General features: G+C 38.8%; 1 protein-coding gene across 1 annotated transcript in view; it reads left to right on the top strand.

Moving 5' to 3' along the window:
- Nucleotides 1-16,430, top strand: part of FHOD3 (formin homology 2 domain containing 3) — a 122,919-nt gene that overhangs the window by 74,520 nt on the left and 31,969 nt on the right. Inside the window, exons 15-17 of the mRNA XM_009078745.1 lie at nt 5,294-5,476; nt 10,519-10,638; nt 11,104-11,265. Of these exons, the coding sequence (XP_009076993.1) occupies nt 5,294-5,476; nt 10,519-10,638; nt 11,104-11,265 (465 nt within the window). The remainder of the gene's footprint in view (nt 1-5,293; nt 5,477-10,518; nt 10,639-11,103; nt 11,266-16,430) is intronic.

Genomic DNA, 16,430 nt, shown 5'->3' with positions numbered 1-16,430 from the left:
CCCACAACCTCCCTGGGCAACCTGTGCCAGTGTCTCACCACCCTCACAGTAAAAAATTTCTTCCTAATGTCTAGCCTAAATTTCCACTCTTCAAATTTATACTCATTACTCTTTTGTTCTATCACTACAGTTCCTAATGAAGAGTCCCTTTCCAGCTTCCCTGCAGGCCCCTTCAGATACTAGAAGGGGCTTTGAGGTCTCCACACAACCTTCTCTTCTCCAGGATGAACAGCCCCAACTTATCCACACTTTCTAAACATTAGGAAATAATTAGTAGCAATGATGAATGAATCAGAAATAGTGTAAGCATTAGATTAATTTATAAAATAACACAGATAATAAATTATTTACTATATAATATAATTCATAGCTTAGCTATGGGTTGAATGAGGCAGGACTGGTATGCAAAAGCAAAATATGCAATTGACCCAATTAAAAAATTGTATTGCAGTGGATACTCAAAAACCTTTCTGCATTGGTAATTGTCTATAAGTGTCTCATCTAGCAAGCAGAAGAGAGAGATGTAAAGAAAGCAGGAAAGGAGATGTAATGTGTGTGGAGACAACATAACTTTCACTGCTAAAATTTCAGAATTTAGGATCGCCTTCAGCTTTTATCAGATGCAACACAGAGCAGAGCGCCGACAGGGTAAAAAAGTCACCTGAGCCATCCTTTGCCTTTGTATGAGCTCTGTGCTGTCTTTCACTGAGGAGCATCATGGCTCTTGTGTTAGTGTATGTGTGTGTGGCTTTAGTTCTGCACCTTGGTGGATTAGATGATACCTTAAAACTGACCTTAGCAATTCCTTTAAGGACAATGGACTAAAGTAGTTTTGACAGTAGTGCTAGCAATGAATCAGTGATGCAGTGGGCTGCAGGCTACAAGTTTGTGATAGCCCAATTCATCATCAAGTCCATAGTGACCCAGTTGTGACATTGAACTCTTGTTAGTAATCCATACTTCACTTCTTAATTTTAAATATGTAACTAACTAGAAAAATATCTCCAGTTATTTTAATGTCATCTATTCCTAAGTACGTTGTATATTTTTAGGCCATGTGTTAAAAGTGGCTAGGTACCTCTGAGCTGTGAAAAAGGCAGAAAATGGGGACATGATGCTAGAAGAGCAGATGTAGCACACTTAGTATGCAAAGCAGGCAGTGTTTAAAACGTAGTTTCAAAGGAATGCACAATATGTGTTTGCAAGCATGCGTCAGTCCAGCTAAAAAAAATTTTGCCACCTTACATTTGCCAAAGTGTTTGTGTTTTCCTTTCTTTGAAAGCTTGGCATTCATTGTGTTCAAACAACTCGGCGCTCACCACAGAATAAAGAACTGCCTTCTTAGCATGGATGAGGGCTTTCTGTGGGCTAAGCAAAAGAGGCAAGCTTAAAATCCTGTCACCTAATTTTGATGTATCATGGGCAACTGCAAGAATGGAGTCCAGCAAACCAGTCCTTGGTGCTTGGCTTTAGTTAAGGAAATAAGTGGATCTGTCTGTAAAGGGCTACTCAGTAAGGGGACGTGGATTGAAATCAAATTATACCAAAGAATATGATGAATTTAGCTGAGTTAAATTAGGGTAATGCTGTGAGGAAATTAAATTGTGTTGTTTTGTGCTTTACAATATAACTTTGTGATGCTACACAATACTGATTGCATTAGTAGGTATAGCTTTTAATAAAATTACTTGAAATGGAAAAATCTGTCCATGTATGCTGGGCCCTCCATACCCACATTAAGTAATTTGTAATCTAAGTGCCTTGAGTGGCTAGGTAGCCCTGAGGTAGGCTGAGAGCAGATATTGTCAATGTGTACAAGTGTCTGGAGAGAGAGTGTCAATAAGATGGAGCCAGGCTCTTCTCAGTGGTTCCAAGCAATAAGACAAGAAGCAATAGACAGAAACTGATACATAGGAAGTTCCACCTGAATATGAGGAAGAACTTCTTTACTGTGTGAGTTACTGTGCACTGGAACAGATTGCCCAGAGAGGTTGTGCAATCTCCCTCACTGAGTTATTCAAGAACCATCTGGATGCAATTCTTTGCCATGTGCTCTAGAATGACCTTGCTTGAGCAGGGAGGTTGGACCCACTGTGCCCCCATCCAACCTTACCCATTCTGTGATTCTGTGTACTAGAGTGAGCATCGTGAACTAATGATTTGACTCAAAGCCATTTGTGATTTAATGGCCACATCAGGTACCAGTAACCTTTTGCCCTGCTGTGGTTTTATGCCACTTTTACTGTTGGTGGTGTTTCAAAAAATCATAGTAATAAAAATTAAAATAATAATAAAGTGGCAGATGGTGTACTTATCAGTTTCCAGCACTGAACAAATGGCTCAAATTAGTCATAGAGTGGAAATCAAGAAGTAGGAGCATTTTGCCACTTGCTCAGGGGCACACTAAGGATGATGGTCAGCAGGATCAGAATTATTTTCCTAAGCAGATCTGACATGCTGGTGTAGGTCATTGTTATGGAGGCAGTTGCTCCCTGGATAGTGTGAGATCTGCCAGCAGCTCTGGTCCCATTGAGGCATGGCTTTCAGCAGCAGGGCTGATCCTCAGCAGCTGGTACCACAAGTACAGGCTCTTCTGCTTCGCATTCTCTGTTTCACATACTGTGGTACACAGCACAGCAGCCTTGCAGTCCTTGGACTCCAATGCTTTCTGTCAGCTCCATCTATCTTGTGGTGTTTACATAAAGTTCAAGGAGGAGGAGAGTCCCTTTGGAAATAAAGCTTACTAGTTCATTGCTCTTTAAAATGCCCCAAAGCAGTGCAAAATCTCTGGAGTGAAGGCACTGCCCCACCACAAAATACTTGTGGGAACCCTGAGTAGCTGGCAAAAGTCCTACTTATTTGTAGGAGGCAATTGAGAATACTGCTGAAGTGTTAGCCTTTAAAAGTGCATCAGAAGCATTTTTACATCCATCACATGGCTACTGCTAAACTCTCCATGTATGGATGTTCAATATGATCCTGTTTGCAAGCTGCCCTGTCTCAGCTGAGGGAGTGTTAGCTTCTTCTTGTGGAAGAGAGAAGTAGGCACTAGGAGGCCTGATTTCTTCCAGGGACACTGCAAAACACTTCTTCTTATGAGTTTCAGACTCAATCTTATTTTTTTACAAACTTTTTAGATGAGTATTGGTTAAGCACTGAGAAATGTTCTGAAGCAGCTTCTTACAAATCTAGTTTGATGTGAGGTGTAACCAGGTTACAGATTTCAACATATGTGGGTGAATGCGTGGATAGGTGAATGGCACATCTCAAAATCAACACACAAATGCTATCAGTTGGAACAGGTGTACATCAGTATATTTTCCAAGCCGTCATTGACAGGGGAGGGAAAGCACCAGAGTATATTGAGGGTTTTTTCTCCTCTTCATTTTTAATTTGGATATTAAAGTAGAAGCTTGCCATGTCCAAGCATGGAGGCTTTTGTTGCTGTTGTTTGTAACTGAGAGATAAAGCCAACATTAACAGAAAGAAATGCTTCTTTATTTATGTTCATGGAAGTCAGCATAAGAAAATGGACAGCAATACAAATGCTGTGGCTGAAATTACCCACCCAGTCCAACAAACTGAACGTTACTTGTCTGCATAACTCTTGTTCTTCACCTGAGTGACCAGGAAAATTCCCTTGCTCTCCATGCTTAGCTCCAGTGCAGTGCAAACAACCAGGGGAATTATCGGTACTGGAAAGGGGCAGTTGTGCTGCTTTGATGAATTAGTTATGTCCAGCATTGGAACAAGGCTGTAGTTTGGATTGGCAGGTCTGATAGCTCTTTGGCTGTATTTTTATTATTCTCCCCTCCTCTTCAAAACAGCCTCTATCACTATAGAAGGCTACAGCAAAAACATGTCATTCCTCAGATGAAAAAACATAGCTGTGTTAAAAATCGGCTTTGCTTTAGGGAGGCATTGATCAGTAGGGTAAAGACCTCAACTTATCTGATGCCTTTATGTTGTTCTGCTCTTCTTTTTTATTTCCAAATGCATTTATTATGTTTAAAACTAATTAAGATGCAATACATAGAAACAAAGCTGCCACATATAAACAAGCATGTAAAATCCATGAATTAAAGGGAAAATTTAAATATTTTGAGCCACACTGACAGCAGAAACTGAAAATAGGGAGATCCTTTTTTATCAATATTTTAGAATTTTCAGATCAAAAGAGAAAAAGGCCGTATGTTGTACTATGCATAATTCAGCTTTAAATTCAATGTGTGTTCCTTGGGAAGTTGTCACGTAGGGTGAAATTTTGGGGAGTGACCTAGTAAGATGCAATAGTTTTGATGTTTCATAAAAAACCCAAACAGACTGAACAAAAAGTAAGAAATTATGGGAACAGGAAGGACGGGAGTCTTCAAATTAGTTCTGTATACTTGCAAGTGTTATGGAAGATTTGTAGATATTGAGGATGAAAGGGACCTTAATATCTAGTCTGACCTGCTATAAATCACATGCCACAAAACTGCTCTCCTTCTACCCTCACTTTTGTATGTAATTTGCAGGAAGGTGTTAAGTTTTGACTTAAACATATGAAAGATCAGTCCTAACGAATCTCCCTTTGTCTCATTCAGTGTTTCATTGCATAATTAGCCATATCTACTGGGTACAGACTTAAAACAGAAAAAAGACATTTTAATCCAGATGTATTTTCCAATAAACTGCAGGTATGTGAGATAGCAAGCCTTGTTTTGCTTTCTGGTGCAATGGGTTAGTTCTTGGTGACTACAGTGCTGTCCTAATTTAACAACCAGGGACTGGAGCACCTCTCCTATGAGAACAGGCTGAGGAAGCTGGGGCTGTTCAGCCTGGAGAAGAGAAGACTGTGTGGAGACCTCATAGCAACTTTTCTATATATGAAGGGCTTACAAGGAGCCAGAGAGGGACTCTTTGTTAGGAGCTGCAATGATAGGACAAGGTGTAACAGGTTCAAACTGAAGGAGGGGAAGTTTAGCTTAGATATTAGAAAAAAGAGTTTTCCTGTGAGGGTGGTGAGACTCTGGAACATGTTGTCCAGGGAAGTGGTGGCTGCCCCAACCCTGGTGGTGTTCAAAGCCAGGCTGGATGAGGCCATGAGCAACCTGGTCTAGTGAGGAGGTGTCCCTGCCCATGGCAGGAAGGGTTGGGACTAGTTGATCTGTAAGGTCCATTCCAACCCTTAAATTCTATGATTCTATGACTTGAGGACTTCTACTGTTGCTGCCGTGAAGTTGCCGAGCATCCAGCCCTTGCACACCTCTTGACCCTGCCACTAATGCCTGTCTTTTGTCTCCCTTCACAGAAAATCCTGACCATGATCCCATCTGAGGAGGAAAAGCAAAAGATCCAGGAGGCACAGCTGGCGAATCCTGACGTCCCCCTGGGCAGTGCTGAGCAGTTCCTTCTCACTCTCTCCTCCATCAGTGAACTCTCTGCCAGGCTCCAGCTCTGGGCTTTCAAGATGGACTACGAGATAGTGGAAAAGGTGAGGGGAAAGCAGGGAGGCATGGATGGAGATTCTTCTGAGACTTTGCTTAATCTTTCCCTGACCTTGTTATTATATGAGCATGTATTTTGAGGAAATGGTAAATGGGTTGCTTTTGTTTCGATGGCCAACCAGGAAACAGCTAAAATGATCCTTCATAATCTATTCCTTCTATAGAAGAAAATTAGAGATTATGTCTTCCTTCCTTTAATTAGTCAGTAATGACATTGAAACAAAGAAGAGGGCTAAATCTTTACCACATCTTCTCTAGATGTTGTTATTCAGGAAATTCTTACTTCAGAGCAATAAGAATTTTTCTTTGGTTAAAGATTGGGTGAGGACTACAGTATTCAGTATTATATCAAAAAATGAGAGGATCGATCTTACATCCATTTGAACTGAGGAAAACACCACCATTAAAGCTTTTTTTGTTTGTAGCTCTTGAAATTCTGAACAAAAGATAAGACATCCTTCGGGGGTGTTCTGTTCAGTTCAGTCACAGACAGTTGTTGCCACTTTCTCCATGGATGGTGTTCATTCCGACAACACTACAATTGGGTTGTGTGTCATGAACAATGAATCACAAACAAAGATTTCAAAAAGAGGTGATGCACCAAATTTTGGTGCATAAGAGAAACAGAATAAAACTGTGTAGGCAATTTCAGCTGCTTGCTGCCTTTCACAAGGTCTTGCAGGAATCTCTGTACAGGAACCTTCTTCTGGTGCATACCCCATGCATTGCTCTTAAAGCAGTTCTCTCCTGTGTATATTAGGTTTGTATGTATATCTGTGCACATATGTGTGTATCAAAAAATCAGTATAATTTGTGTGACATGGATTCTGAGAACAGGAGCATGCTTGTGAAAATGCCTTATGTTTACCTAGCCATGGTTATTTAACAAGTTTTACAACAGTGAATTGATATGCAGATGATACTGTCAAGATTACTCAACCTCTGCTCAATTTTCTTAGATTGTAGGAAATGCAATCACACTAATATTCAGGATTTGTTAGTTTTAATAATTTAGTCTTAGCCATTTGATTTCTAACTTGTATAACAAAACACCTGTATCTGGCATGAACACTTTTTTGACAGTTGTCTTTTTTTTTTACTCTGGGGAAGCTATTTATTCTGCTTTGAAGTAACCAGGAGGCTAATTTTTTCCTTTCATGTAAGCTGAGTTAGCTGTAGCTATTAATCTCTACATGTATCCAGAATTTCTAGTGCCCTCTCAATCGAAAAGTAACATTTGAAGACTGCTAAAATCTCAAGAAATTCTGGTAGTTTTCCTGATGCTTAGCCTATAATGTTTATGCCACAAAGTTAGCTTAATGAATTGCCAGCTAAAATCAGTGTAGAATGGGTGACTTAAATACTTAACTTACTCAAAAAAGCAATAGCTGGAGTGAAGATAGAACCAACATTTTTATCTCTATTGAAAGGTAGCTAGACCTAAGTACAGTACTTACAGTAAAATGGTAGAGGAAATAGCATGTGATAACTCTGATAAAATAAGAGGAGCATGTGATAAGAAGCCTAGCAGACAAGCATAGATAGCACAGACAGATCAGGTCTTAGTTGGGTGAAGAGGAAGATACAGGATCAGACATCAGGTATAGAAGAGAGAGTGAGCTCTTAAGTCTGACTTAACAAAAGGAGTTTAAGTTCTAAGTAAGCAATAAACATACATGTTAGTTAGGCTGAGATAAGATACTATGAGCATGCTCAATTTTAAAAACATAAGTGCTTTACACTAGTGATTATAAGAGTTCCATGATCTACTAGTGTTCTTCTGTAAATATTTTCTGTCCACCATTTGCTTGATTTTTTTTAAAATCTCTTTTAAAATTGGGAAAATTCATAGCCGTTCAGAATGCACTCATATTACTGATTGAGTCACACATATATTTTATGCTAGAAGTGAATGAACCTTGCTGTTATTTCCATGAGCCTGGAAGTTTTAGATGGTCCATGATATCAATAGTGTGAAATACCTGAGTTGTTGGTGTAAAGCCAGGGTTCTCATATATGAGACTCTTTTGCTAATCTGCCAGAAACAGTTTTGCCTAAGAAGGGGTTAGCTCCAAGTCTGACAACCTGAAAGAAAAGAGCTTGAATTGTTCAAGAAACAGGTTAAGCAATATATTGTTTAGGTTCATGAAAAGCTTTCCAGGCATAATGAAGGAAGTCTTCTTTCTTAGCTTGAGTTTAATTAAGTAAAGCAAGTCAGAGTACATTTGTAGAGAGCGTCCTCAGACTGTGAGGGGCTGAACTGGAAGAATGAATAATCATTCTATTTTCTCTACAGAAAATAGAAGATGAAAACCCTTTCCAAATGATTTGTTTGATTATGTGTATACTCTTTTGAAATGTGAATGTAAATGCCTACTGAAGGTCTTTAGTGGAACAACAACTTTTCATTTGGTATTATATTTTAAAGGCATAGACTAAAGATGTAGAGTTTCAATTTTAAATCTTCATCTTCAGACTTCTGATTGCTCTGAAAAATTACACTGTGTTACTACCAGTTCTTTGTAATGAACTATTTATGCTGTAGGTGCTGTCAAATTTCATTATCCTCAAGGGAGTTAAAGGTCTTTTCTAAAGAAAAAGAAAAACTTTGGTTGTCATAAACAAGCTTATTTTTTTTTTATGGTCATTGCAGGTAAATATATCCTTACTGCTGACAACTTTAAGGGATTATAAATGAATGTGAGCAGGTGTAGAAATGAGAAAAGTAAAGAAACAGGCTTGCTTCAGTTTCTCTTTCGAGCAGAAAGATTACTCCTGAGTCTAGTCTCCCTGGAGACCGTGTGGTAGAGAAATAAGTGTTCAAACAGATTGTACTTTTGAGTGATGCTTAAACTGTCTGAACATGTTAAAAAGTGTGTCAGAACTTTATGAGTTTCATTGTATGATCCTGATACTTTTTGTTGTTTTAGAAGCATGTGTTACTGTATTTAGGCCAGTCTTCATCAAATGCACATATGGGAAATTGCATTTTGGTCATCTCAAAGTTCCCAACCCACACAAGTTTTTACCCCTCCCAGAAAAGCATGCAAGTGAACTTTTATAGGTGCAGTAAGCTAAATTTATTACCCATATAATAGGCTGATAAATAATGCATATGTCAGATCAGCTGTTCAGAACATGTATGCTGCATCCTCCCTGTCACAGGAGCACTGGACTCGTTGCACACACATAGTTGAGTTCATTTGTGCATGTGTATTAAACATCTATCAGGCATTATCAGATGTCTCACAGACAAGTTCTGGAGCAATCTTCAAATTTCATTCAAACATAAATTTTAGGTGAAAAATACAAACATGATGCATAAGGATACATGGTATCCAAGGATATGAGGTAGCTCTGCCTTATGTATCTGCCCTCTTTAGGTAGAAGATGAGTTTTATAGGAAGCAAGAATGGGTATTTTGTCTGACTATTCAGTATCTTGCAGACTATTTTTATTGGGTTTTAATGCTGCAATAGAATAAAAAAATAAACACTAATTATAAATGTGTACTATATGCATGAAAGTCTAAGCTCAGATAACTTGCCTTTAAATAGCTAAACGAAGGACTCAGTATGGCCTACTTTGGAAGCCTTTGATGCTGCTTTTATTCACCTTGAGAATGTTCTAAATTAACCTTTTAGGAATGTTCTTTTTCTAACAGGTTGAAAATTGATCCCAGTAAAACAGTTCAGAAGCCTGTATTTACAGCAGATGCAGAGCAGTTTGATTCTTCCTCATAGTGCAACAAACCAAATTGAATCAACACTGACTTTAAAGCAACTCAAAGAATTCTGTGTGGCAATTTCTTGATTTTAGTTCAATTTGGTAAAGCCTTAGATTATTTAGCACCTCTCCTCTGATGTATAAATTACTTGGATCACTATATCATCTCTTAATTTGTCTTGAATTTGGCATGCTCTTTTCAAGAGATGAATTGTTCTGTAGTGACTAGAAATATATGTTTCATTCATCTTTGTCATCTTTTATGGTAAAACAGCACTAGTTATTGAAGAACCCATTGTGCATCTCCAAAAATGTGAAGTTCTCCGTTATTTTGCCTCTTGGTCTAAAATAACAACTTAATTTTGGCTTCTTGGGTCATGAAGAGTATAAAAATTTGGGAAATTTGGAAAAAATGTCTCCCTGCCCATAGTAGGGGGGTTGAAACTAGGTGATGTTTAAGGTCCCTTCCAACACAAACCATTCTATGATTCTGTGAAAAGAATGCTGCTCACGGATACTTCAGATGGCATTTGGAGATACAAACAATGTGAGCTGTTACCATGCATACAAAAAAAAGTAATCCTGGGCCTCACACAGAGACATGGGAATAATCTCTGTCAACTCAATTACCTTCACTCTCATCCTTTGAACTCTCTGGTGTAGTTCACTTCCGAGGTAATGGAACAGAATTTGTTTTCAAGCCTTATCAGTTTACATACCTATACTCAGATAACATGTCTGGATGCATTAAGTTAAAAGATTGAAATGAGAATACTTGTAAAGCTTGATGTTTATAGCAGGGGGATTTATTCAGTTTTAGATTTTAAAAAAAATGCCTGAAACTCAGAAGTGGACATCATTCAAAGAAAGCTTTAGGGTCAGACTGCAAATGTCAAGTCAGCCAGGTTTCTGACATTTTTGTTTGTATTTCAAAGATTAGAAAAAATAGTTTTTAGACACTTTTTTTATCAGTTGGGGCAGGGGGATGTCCATGCGTCTAACTCAAATGCAGCAGCCACTTCTCTGACTCTCTCCCCTGTTTGGAATCACAGGATAATCCCCAAGACAAGTAAGGCAATTGCATACATAAAGAAGCAACATTAGGAAAGTATTTTATGTATTTTTTTGCTGTCCTTGTATGTGATTTATTAGCTGGAACATGGAAGAAAGCCAGCACACATGGCCAGTTTACACTCTGCAAGACGCCAGTTCAGGAACTTTTTACAGTAATTAATCTAAACCATAGAATTAAAAACTATAGCCAACTGCAGCCTTCACTTTCTTCTTTCTGTTCTCATGGCAGGAAGTTGCAGAACCACTGCTAGACCTGAAGGAAGGAATGGACCAACTGGAGCACAATAAAACTTTGGGATTTATCCTTTCTACTCTACTAGCCATTGGGAACTTTCTGAATGGAACCAACGTAAGCCTGATGTCCCAGCATTTCCCTTGCAGCTTTCTCCTTCAAAAAACAGAAGTCAAACCATTATGATAATTGAAATCCACTATTTATTTTGTTCCAGAAAAGTAATTTAGAAAAAAAGAGACTACTTTCATCATGTGTCAGGTTGCTCTTTGCCTCTTTCAGCATAATCTGAAGGAAATATGGAGCTAGGCACTCTTCTAGTACAACTCTCTTGAGTTTAGTGTTGATGCTCCCCATTCAAATTGTGAGAACTGTGTCATGAGTCATTTCACCATAGACGGACTGATTTTAGGCCTACTCTTCAACAAGTTAAAAATAAACAAAAGCATTAAGTTTCTTCTCCTGTAGAATTCTTCTTCTTTCCTCTCTGCCCCTACTTGGTCATCATTTTTGTCTACTAATCCACATGGAAAGGAGTAAGCATTTTTATTTTTAATTTCTTCCCTTTTTTTCCCCTTGCAGGCCAAAGCTTTTGAGTTGAGCTACCTCGAGAAGGTTCCAGAAGTCAAGGACACAGTGCACAAACAGTCTCTCCTGCACCACGTCTGCACTATGGTGGTGGAAAAGTTCCCAGACAGCACCGATCTTTATTCAGAGATTGGGGCCATCACTAGGTCAGCCAAGGTATGTCCAGTGGGTAAATATATCTATATGTTTGGTTTTAAAACACCCGTTTGAAGTGAAATATTGAAGATTTTACTTTATTCTTTGATTTTTGTTCCTCCCTGGTTACATCACTTTCTATGAAGGTAGATTGACTGTGTTATTCACACTGTATTTCAAAGAAGCCAGTACTCCCTCTTCTGAGCTTTATCTCTGTCTGTCAGGTCATTCCCTCATCAGTGCACTAATAGGCAGCCATTACTTATGACAGCCATTTTAATGTTATGTACGTTATTAATGTACATAACTATTGGGAACTATTTTCAAGTTAAAACTTTATTTGATCGGTATCTTCAAATATATTTATTCTGTGGTATAGGGGAATCTCTTTTTTAAGGCAGATACTTGACTGCATTTTAAGGGCAATGGAAGGAATAATTTTGTTGCTAATAAAATTGTTTCCACAATTAAAGTGTCCTTGAAATACTTTGTTTAACTCACAGAATCACAGAATGGTTGGGGTTGGAAGGGACCTCTGGAGATAATTTAGTCCAACCCCCTGCTAAAGCAGGTTCACTTAGGGCAGGTTGCACATCTGGGTGGGTTTTGAATATCTCCAGAGAAGGGGACTCCACTGCCTCTCTGGGCAGCCTGTTCCAGTGTTCCATCACACTCAAAGTAAAGATGTTCTCTAAATTTTAGTGCTCCTTTTCTGTCCTCCTGAAAATACTTTTGATGATTAGGAGTCAGGGAAGATAAATAGCAATAAAGGTAACTTGTGGCAGCACCTCTTTTTTAAAAATGGTAAGCGCCTGGCTAATGCATAGGTATGGTCAATGGCTCAATGTGGTACACAGATTATTTATTACTGCTGCTAGCAGGCATGATAGAAACTCTGTAACCTCACTCCTGGGGCTCCCAGAGTGCGAGATTTCATGAATGACCCTTAAAAACAGGAGATTACTTGATTAATGGAGTAAACATGGGAGAGAAAAACATGTACATTATTTTCAGGAGTTATGTCTCATGTGAAAATGGAAATAATTTCAGCAGGTAATACTGGTATCCACCTAATCCAGTGTCTTGACAGTGGCCAACACTAGCTGCTTGAAAGGAGAGCACAAGAAGGAAAGAGGCAAAAGTGGAGGAAGAGTTTCCTTAGTAAAATATTATTTCATGAGCCATAATTCTCATTATATACATCAAACAGAGGAGTGGTTTGTTTTCCAAAAGCTACCTTGTTTGGATATTGGCAGGGGACTTGAGGAGGGGAAAATAACCCTGTATAATACAATTTTTTTTCATGCAAAAATCAAATCTTATTTTGGCTCCTAGTGCATTGCTTGTGACAATGAATTCATAATCTAATTTTGTCTGCTGTTGAATTTTCCAATTTCAGAATTTACTGTCTGAATATATTAAACAGTCAAAACATTTTTATCTCTATTTAACAGAATAACTTTGATAGGAAAGGATCTCTGAAGGTCATCTGGCCCATCACCCTTTTTAGTTCAAGACCAAATTAAATCAGACTTCAGATCCTCGTCTAAGTCTCAAATGATCCTTTTACATCTGTTTTTATGAGACCATTTCCACACTTTTCCTCCATCTTTCCTTTTAGAATGGGTTGAATGATAGCAAACGCAATATTCCACCCTCTCCTTAGAAATGCTATACACTGTGCTGGTTTGGGCTGGGGTAGAATCAACTTTCTTCACAGAGGCTACTATGGGGCTATGTTTTGGCTTTGTGCAGAGCACAGGGTTGATAATGTGAGATGCTTTTGTTGTTGCTGAGCAGAGCTTACACAGAGCCGAGGCCTCTTCTGCTTTCCATACTGCCACGCTGGCAAGGAAGTTGGGGATGGATGGGAGATTGGGAGGAGACACAGCTGGGACAGGTGACCCAAACTGACCAAAGGGATATTCCATACCATATGACATCATGCTCAGTATATAAGGTGGGAGGAAGAAGGAGGAAGGGGAGGACATCTGGAAGGATGGCATTTGTCTTCCTAAGGAATCATAATGCATGATTGAGCCCTGCTCTCCTGGAGATGGCTGAACACCTCCTGCCCATGGGAAGCAGTGAATTAATTCCTTGTTTTGCTTTGCCTGTGTGTGGCTTTTGCTTTCCCTGTTGAACTGTCTTTATCTCAACCCATGAGTTTTTCTGGCTTTTACTCTTCTGATTCTCTTCCCCATCCCATTGGTGAGGGAGTGACCAAGTGGCTTGCTGGGGTTAAACAATGACGTATCCTTACGACGTTTGTCTGTTCTGCTTCTGATATTTTTTGTTAGATGTCCTGAGTTTTTCTTTGTGTTTTTTGAGTGTTGTCATCCTTTTTACACCAGTTGTCTTTGGGCAGTTCACAAGGACACCCAGGCAGTCTCCTGAGCTGACTGAGCAATCCAGAACTCAGCCCAATGCACAGAGGAGTCTGGTACTGCCTGCAGTGTGCACTTCATTGTGATCTACAGTAATGACCATGATCTGCTAAAGCAGATTTACTGCTTATCTCTCAACCCCCTAATAATCTTCAGTCAGGACTAATCTGAATAATTTCCTGCCATCTGTAGATTTTACCCTCTTGATGTGCTTCCTAGGTTCCAGATAACTTTGAAATACAAAGTACAAACCATGAGACACCTGCTGTTCACCCTGTCATCAAATGAAAATCTATGTGTATTCCTCCTTCTCTTTGCTCTCTTAACCTCACACTTCATAGGTGGCCTTCCATGAGGCTCTTGTAAAGATTTTGAAATCTAATTTTCTTTACTTACTCTTATCTGTTCACTATTTTATAAACATATTCAGAATATAGTGGTTATTTTGATGTATTACATGTCTTATTATTCATCCTTTCAGCCAGGTTGCAAGATATAGTAATAAAACCTGGACCTCTGCATCAACCTTGCTGCTTTTCTAAGGATAGGTGAAACTTTTGCTGTTCTCTGATTCTCTGAGTTACTAAGTGTTCTTTCATATGTGTTCATACTCATTTTAGTCAGTGGCTCGATGGCTGTCAGAATTCTTATATTCTGCTTGTTTACTGCTTTGTAAGACATCATCCTCCAACACATTTGTTTCTGCTAGCAAGTTTTCAAACCTTGCTATTAATTCCTGTCTATTGAAAAATATAATAAAGAAAAATAAAAGAAGACAGTAGATTAGTTCTTTCCCCAGCATCCTCTGTGGTGAAGTTAGATGACAAGAAGTCATCTTGCTTCCCTTCTCTAACTTTTGTCTTCCTCAGTTTCTTTCATCCCTAGTGATCCAAGACCTCCTACATATTTTCATTTTTTTTGGATACCATAAAGGAATTTGTGGCTTTTGTTTTGTATCCTTAGATATTTTCTCTTTGGATTCCATCTCTGTTCTCCTAATTTTCCTCTTATATAGCCTATGTTTATGCTCTAGTTTATTGCCTTCAGTGAGGTTGGTTTCTCATGTTTGGAAGGTTTTAACTTTTTTATGGTGGGTTGTTTTTTTTTAATTTGAGTGATTCTTCTTCTCTCAACATTTATGTATATTGGTTTCTCATTCTCTATTTCTTCTCTTTGTTAAGAAATTATTTCACTTTTTTTTTTTTACTAGGACCAAGTTAATCACTGAAATTAAAATTACGATAAAAAAAGAACAGCCTTTGTTTTCCAAAATCCTCAGCACCGTGTATGGTGTACTCTCAAGTGAATCTTCTATTTTTCACTCACAGAAAGTGGAAGAAAGCTTAACATACTGCTGTCACTTATAAAAAATTCTAGGTCTAAGAGCGTGCAAAATTGAGCACAGTCTTTCAGTCTGTGGTTTGCTGATCTAGTGGCCCTGCCCAAAGCGGATGAAATTCTAAAAAGGCCAGACAAAATCACATTAAGAGAAATTACAGCCTTAACCTTCCCCGTGAAGCCCAAGGTCTCCCTCGTTGGGATGTTCCTGCATGTGTTATACCACTGATGGATTACTGTAACAAGCTCTATTCCCACTTGATCGTAGCTGCCACAAATCAAAGAGTTAGGACATGGAAGCCATCCAAGCTGCCCTCTTCAAGGGAATGTTCACAGACAAGGCGAAATCTTGGTTTAGGAAAGCTGACAGGAAAGGAGAACTAATATTTCACTGTGGATTAGGCTGTATTTTGAGCTCCATTTTGTCTACAAACATCTTTCAGAAACCACAAAGGCTAAACAATTTCCATCCTGTAGATAAACAGAGATGCCCCTTCCCCTGAGATGCACATCATATGAGAATTTCCTGAGCCTTAGTTCATGAAAAAAAAAAGATAAAGAAAACAGGCTGCCTCACCAAAAAGGAGTTAGAAAGACCAGAAACAAAATGGTATAGTTATTGCAAAACTTGTGGCTTTATTTATTGAAGGGCTGAAGTCATAAATGGAAAAAAAAAGCAGACACAAGTGAAAAAATTACCAAAAAAATAGAATTCTAGATAAATAAAGGTATTTATAAAATCATGCACAGCATGATTAAAATCACTTGCCCTTTTTATTTGATATTCTGAGTTGTTTTTTCACTGAAGTTGAACCAGAACTGATGTACCTAATACCAAAGCAGACCCTCAGACTTCTGCAGTTAAACTCAGAGTGGTTCCTAGAAGGTAAGGAAGGGTTGCATCAGCACCAGTGTCTTCTCGTTAGTGAATAAAAAATGTATCCTTATTAAAAATGTTCATCTTCTCTCTCTAACCCATAAGTATTTTATCTGTGCATCCAAAAGCTGGCCAGCTCCATAGAACAAACTATTAATTGTTATTTTCTTCCCCTTATTTTCATTTACTTACAAGATGTCAAACTTCTGTCTGGTTTTTAACCCCTGCAGCAAGCCACTTGGATTAGCTGTGGATGCTAGGCAGCAGAGTGGATTTTAAAAGTAAGCAATGGGAAATGTTAGCAATGCAGGGGAGGGGGCAAGGATTGCTCATAGGAAAGAACTTAGGATGAGACTAAGGCATACACAGGGGAGAGGGAAGCCTGCAGCTGCCCTCTGAGGGACTTGGCAGGGAGGCATGGGAAGAAAGGAGGTGGCTGAAACAGAAGGGCTGTTTGACATGCTATAGCTTCTGCCTGATATGCTGGTAAGCAGAAAAAGGAGAAAATAAAAATAGGCAGGAAAGATCTTGCTGCCTCCTGTAGTCTCTCAGTGGGTTTCTCTAGTCTCACTTGATAGGAAGTA

The sequence above is a fragment of the Acanthisitta chloris genome, unplaced genomic scaffold (genome assembly GCF_000695815.1).
Source record: "Acanthisitta chloris isolate BGI_N310 unplaced genomic scaffold, ASM69581v1 scaffold2977, whole genome shotgun sequence".
Lineage (NCBI taxonomy): Eukaryota > Metazoa > Chordata > Aves > Passeriformes > Acanthisittidae > Acanthisitta > Acanthisitta chloris.
This window is presented reverse-complemented; position numbering and strand designations above follow the sequence as displayed.